The 6,000-nt window shown below is 31.4% G+C and overlaps 2 protein-coding genes across 20 annotated transcripts in view; one reads left to right on the forward strand and one right to left on the reverse strand.

Annotated features, from left to right (window-relative positions):
- dnm1a (dynamin 1a) overlaps window positions 1-6,000 on the forward strand; it is a 582,590-nt gene that overhangs the window by 158,703 nt on the left and 417,887 nt on the right. The window lies entirely within an intron of this gene.
- The window catches only part of golga2 (golgin A2), a 58,011-nt gene that overhangs the window by 10,432 nt on the left and 41,579 nt on the right, over window positions 1-6,000 (reverse strand). For all 18 annotated transcript variants that reach the window (XR_015490423.1, XR_015490418.1, XR_015490421.1 and 15 more), the window contains 3 exon segments: window positions 5,215-5,439; window positions 2,299-2,398; window positions 1,698-1,786 (listed from right to left, as the gene is read on the reverse strand). Coding sequence is in view for 10 of the 18 variants with exons in the window: in XM_087252500.1 (XP_087108626.1) it covers window positions 1,698-1,786; window positions 2,299-2,398; window positions 5,215-5,439 (414 nt within the window). In the remaining 8 variants the exon portion in view is untranslated.

Genomic DNA, 6,000 nt, shown 5'->3' on the forward strand with positions numbered 1-6,000 from the left:
TGCATGTAGCAGAAATTACAAAAATAAAAACTACAAGTGATAATAATTACAAGTGATGATAATAATAATAATGATACCAATAATAATAATAATAATAATAATAATAATACCAATAACACCAATAATAATAATAATAATAATAATAATAATAATAATAATAATAATACCAATAACACCAATAATAATAATAATAATAATAACAATAATAATAATAATAATAATAATAATAATTAATAATAATAATAATAATAATACCAATAACACCAATAATAATAATAATAATAATAATACCAATAACACCAATAATAATAATATTAATACCAATAATAATAATAATAATAATTAATAATAATAATACCAATAACACCAATAATAATAATATTAATACCAATAATAATAATAATAATAATTAATAATAATAATAATAATACCAATAACACCAATAATAATAATAATAATTATAATAATAATAATTAATAATAATAATAATAATAAAACCAATAACACCAATAATAATAATACCAATAACACCAATAATAATAATATTAATACCAATAATAATAATAATAATACCAATAACACCAATAATAATAATAATAATAATAATAATAATAATAATAATAATACCAATAACACCAATAATAATAATAATAATAACAATAATAATAATAATAATAATAATAATAATTAATAATAATAATAATAATAATACCAATAACACCAATAATAATAATAATAATAATAATACCAATAACACCAATAATAATAATATTAATACCAATAATAATAATAATAATAATTAATAATAATAATACCAATAACACCAATAATAATAATATTAATACCAATAATAATAATAATAATAATTAATAATAATAATAATAATACCAATAACACCAATAATAATAATAATAATTATAATAATAATAATTAATAATAATAATAATAATAAAACCAATAACACCAATAATAATAATACCAATAACACCAATAATAATAATATTAATACCAATAATAATGATAATAATAATAATAATAATAATTAATAATAATAATACCAATAATAATGATAATAATAATAATTATTAATTATAATAATATCAATAATTATAATATTAATACCAATAATAATAATAATAATAATAATTACAATAATAATAAAAAATAATAACAATAACAACAATAATAATAACAATAATAATAATAATAATAATAATTATTATTATTATTATTTAATGACTGATTAAAACACTGCCATTTATAACTATAATAGTATTAATAATTAATGTTTTATTTGCTTAGGACAGATACAATAAAAATGGATTAAACTGAAATAACAGCCCCCCCCCATGCATGTATCATAATGCTTGGCTTGTAGCATATATAATTACAAAAATAAAAACAAGTGGTACACAAATTTATAAAACAAGTTCACTAGACATGACTACAAGTTTGATAATCTATCAACAAATGTATTTGAGTTTTTTAATGATTATAATTCACACTGTATTTTATTTATTCTGTAAATGCAGATATATTAGCAGAAAATTAGTCATTTTTTAGAGGTGTATTCTCTCTCTTCTGCTCTTTCTTCTTTTCCGAACTCACAGAAAGTGACTATAAATCAATTGGCTGCCAAATCGACCAAATGTTACACAATTCAGTCACTGTTGTTTTGCTCGAGTTAATGAACTCACCATCTCTTCTCTGCTCTCGAAGTCTTCAGGTATGGCAATCTGTGATTTCTGGAAGCTCTCAGGGAGTGTCTGACTCTCCAGCCCATCACCTGAACACATCAGCAGGGTGAAAATCAGTGCAAAATAGGCATGGGACGATAACCAGTTTTAAGGTTTACCAAGATTTGTCGTCGTTGAGGTCTTTAAACGGCAACAAAAATTTTGTTATATCATTCCTAGGGCATTTTCAGCTCTCCAGCAGAAAAGCTAAATCACTCTACGTCAAGAGCTGCTGGTCAGCCCATGATTCAGTAAACATCTGTAAGACAAATCTCCAATAAACCATCATCCAGCATGCTGTAGAGCTGAACAGTCCTGTGACTTTACTTTATTTTCACAGAACAGTAAGATCTCCAAAGACGCCTGTTCAAGATGTACAGAAATCTGTGTTTCTGAAGCTAATGAAGACAGCAGAAGTCAATCATTTATCTTAATTATTTAGTCTGACATGTTTACTGTTACAAAATGTGTCTTAAGATAAAATATATTATGTTCAATGGGGGAAAAGAGTGTAAAAATCAAGGTAAGAGAGTGTAAAATCAGGGTAAATCTGCAGTCTCACCTTCATCTCGGTGTGATGTGTTCATGATGGATCCGTTCAGCAGCTCCTGCACCTCCGTTTTCAGCTCCTCGTTGTCTCGGACCAGACGGCTCAGCTTCTCCTGCAGGGGGAAGCAATGATTTACAGCGTGATTTATAGCATCTTAAAGTCTAATGGCCTTTATTTTAGCGATCTAAACACATGGTCTTAAAGCATAAAGAGCAAGTGCACTTAGGAGTCTGAATAAGAACTAAAATTTCACAAAAACGAAACGCAATGAACGCGGTGGCTTTTGGAGGCGTGAGATGAGAGAGCAGACAGACACTCAAGACAGTTCTGGAGGGAATAATAATAGAAGAATAATACTGAAGCACTGTGATGACGGACTGACGGAGAGCTGAGGCCTTTTAACATCAGCAGAACATTTCAGATCTGCAACACTGGAAAGCTCCAATCACACATTTTTATATAGTCACAAGATCACTTATAACAACATTACATGGCAACTTTAGTGCATATAAAGGAATCTGTTCACTAAATGAGGTTCAATCGTAGTTTGAGCATTGTTTATTTTAAATATAAATTGTATCCTATTGAGTTGTGTGCATAAAAAATCTAATTATGTGCATCTTGGCATTTTCATCAAGCATTTTTTATGCGATAATCTAAAATTCATTAAAATAGATGGATGGACACATATGCTGTAAACAAATATCCGTAAATTAGCAATTTTCCAAGTTTAATGATTCATGTTTTGTTTTTTTTCCTTTATTTCTGCTTCTGAATTGCATTATGGGTACTTGATCTTTCTTCCAAAATCTTTTAATCTTGAAAAATGTGAAAAAGTGATGTTTCTCCACCTTTAGTCAGGGTTTCTGCAGATTTCATAATGTCAAATTTAAGACTTTAACACCTTTTTAAGACCATTAAGGATTAAATTTAAGACGTATATCACAATATCAAAAACACGCCAGCGAAAAAGCACAAATCACAAAATTTGTGATAAATAAAATGATTTAAATTGAACAGTAAAGACAGGTTAGATGCACAATTGAACTAAAGAAAAAAAAACATCTTAAGGCTGATTTATACTTTCGTCTGGCGCCACATTGCGCACCTCACAAAACAGACGAAGCTTTTATACTTGACGGGTTCGCCGTTGTGATGTTCTTTAAAAGACAGGGGGCGATCAAAAGAAACCCACCGTAAAGTCAGATAGATAAACAGAGAAGTGGTAAGTTTCCAAAACTACTTCATATCATTAACATTGTTTAAGATTTTAAAGCTAATAATTTTTTATTATTTTTATAATTTATTAAAATTATTATTACAAAGTTTTAGAACCATTCAAGATCCAAACTTTGATGCAGAACTCGCTTTTGTTCATATCTCGAACAGTTCTACCTATTGTAGAGAGTATACCGATGCCACGTCGCCCTGGTCCAGAATGCACCACAGCTGGCACCAAATCAACCCGGACCAGTCACAGCTGGAGCTCATCAGAGGCAGCACATATAAGCAAACTCCGCACACAAAGAAGACGAGCTTCATTTCTCTACATGACTCCCTGCGCTAACACTTGTGTCTCTCTGTCACTTTTACACAGCAGACTCCAGCAGCTGACCGATCCAACACCAGAACTCTCACTCAACCTCACCTTCTCCACGGAGCACCAGAGCACCTACCCCTAGAAGAGCACCGTATCCATCTTGTTTCACTTGTACACACTGTAAATAAATCACCCTCCGGGGACCTGTTTGTAACACAACACCTTTGTGTATGTGTTTTCCCTCTGCCTCGCTACACTATTAAAGTTAAATATCAATGACAGGAGAAAATGGGTTGCTCTACAATTATGTTTTTTAATATGGCAAGAATAAATGCAAAAAACTTACTAAAAATACTGACTTTTTTTTCCCTACACAACAATTCACACATTACTGTCTGACTAGTTTCTAGTTATAGTTGGTATGGTCAGCAGTACTCGTTCAGTGTTTAAAGACAGACCTTAGTCAAAATGATTTCTAAGTTACTCAGTTTACAGCACGTTAATATCACTACACTATTGAAAGGTCCGCTGTAAATGCTGCTCTCTGTGTGTAAACACGAGAACACTAAGCAAACTTTTGCCGACCGTTGTGTTGAATTTTCGCCGCATTTTGTGACAGGATAGTCTACACACACACACGGCTTTCTGACCTCCCGAGTGCATCTGAGTTACAGAGAAATGCAGAGGCTTTTTTCTCTTATACGACGTGCGGTATCAAACATTTCACCGTCATTAAACACACTGTCTTTCTCCCCTGCCTGTGTGTGTGTGTGTTTGTTTTTCCTCAGTCAGCAGCGCGTGCACAAATAGCAACTCCCATTTTTATTCAAACCCTGCCCATTTTCCCTCCCCCGACACTCCCACCCAATCAGAGCTAGACACACCCACTTTCCAGACTTTTTCCAAACTAGAGGTGTGAAAACATCCTGCTGAAACGGGGGCTTTCATGGCCCTTTTAGACCTAGAACAGCGAACTTAAGACTATTTAAGGCCTAAAATTTAGATTTTTAAATATTAAACTTTCAGAATTTCTAAGGCCCCGCGGAAACCCTGTTTAATAGTGTGCAGTGCTATATTGTATATATTGAATATAATATATTCCTATATTATTATATATAATAAACTGCGGCATACTTTCTTGTTACTTTACAGACTTATTTCTCTAGTTATTACTTCTTATAAATTATTTCAGACAACTAAAATGTCAATGAAAGTCACTTTGTAAGACTTTAGAGTAGACTTTTCTACTTCAAAAAGTTGACGGAGCAGAGATCAACATCCAATAATGCAATTCACCACCAGACATGAACACTTGAGTCAGAAAATAAGGAAGCGGTTCATTAACAGATATTTTCACAGTGTAGCTAGTGCAGTATGGGTTGGTGTACCTGCACCTCCTGCAGCTGCATGTGGCTCTGCTCCAGCTGCACTTTGCCCTGCACCTCGTCGTGCTGCAGCCGGTCCATCAGCTGCGTCTGCTGCAGGAACTGCTTCTGCAGATGCTCTCGCTCCGCCAGCAGCTGCTGATATCCAGCGCTGTACTGCTGCAGATGAGCCAGATACTGATCCCGCTGCTCCTGCACTGACGTCAGTTCAGACGAGCTCTCCAGCAGCTGACGGAATAAAACACATCTACATTTATAATCAGGGACAGACAGAATCTGCAGGCGTTTTGTGCCATTTCTGCACAATGGTTTATTGTGGGTTTGTTGTTTACATGAAGAAATCTGTGTTACAAGTTAAACACAAATTCTATTAAACAATTATATTTTGAATTTAAATATTTTTTGTCTTGCGTTTACATTAATTTTACATTTAAATAGGCAAAATTACAAGTTTCAGTATTTTAAATGTGATTAATCGCGATTAATTTTTTAAAAATGGTGAGATTAATTAGTTAATGTTTTTTAATCGATTGACAGCACTAATATTTACTTCATTATTCTGTTATACTATTTTTTGTTATTTTATATATTATTTATATTTTCTATTTTATGTTTTTTTAACATTCATTCCTTCATTGCATTTATTTTCATTATTATTCTCATGTATTCTCATTAATACTTAAAGGTCCTGTGGTTCCCTGTTATAAACCCTGAACGCAGACAATTTTGTTTTAAAAAATAATAATAATAATAAAAAGCAGCAGATTGATGCTGAATGACTTTGGGAGT

Source organism: Danio rerio, chromosome 5, assembly GCF_052040795.2.
Source record: "Danio rerio strain M-AB ecotype USA chromosome 5, GRCz13ab, whole genome shotgun sequence".
NCBI lineage: Eukaryota > Metazoa > Chordata > Actinopteri > Cypriniformes > Danionidae > Danio > Danio rerio.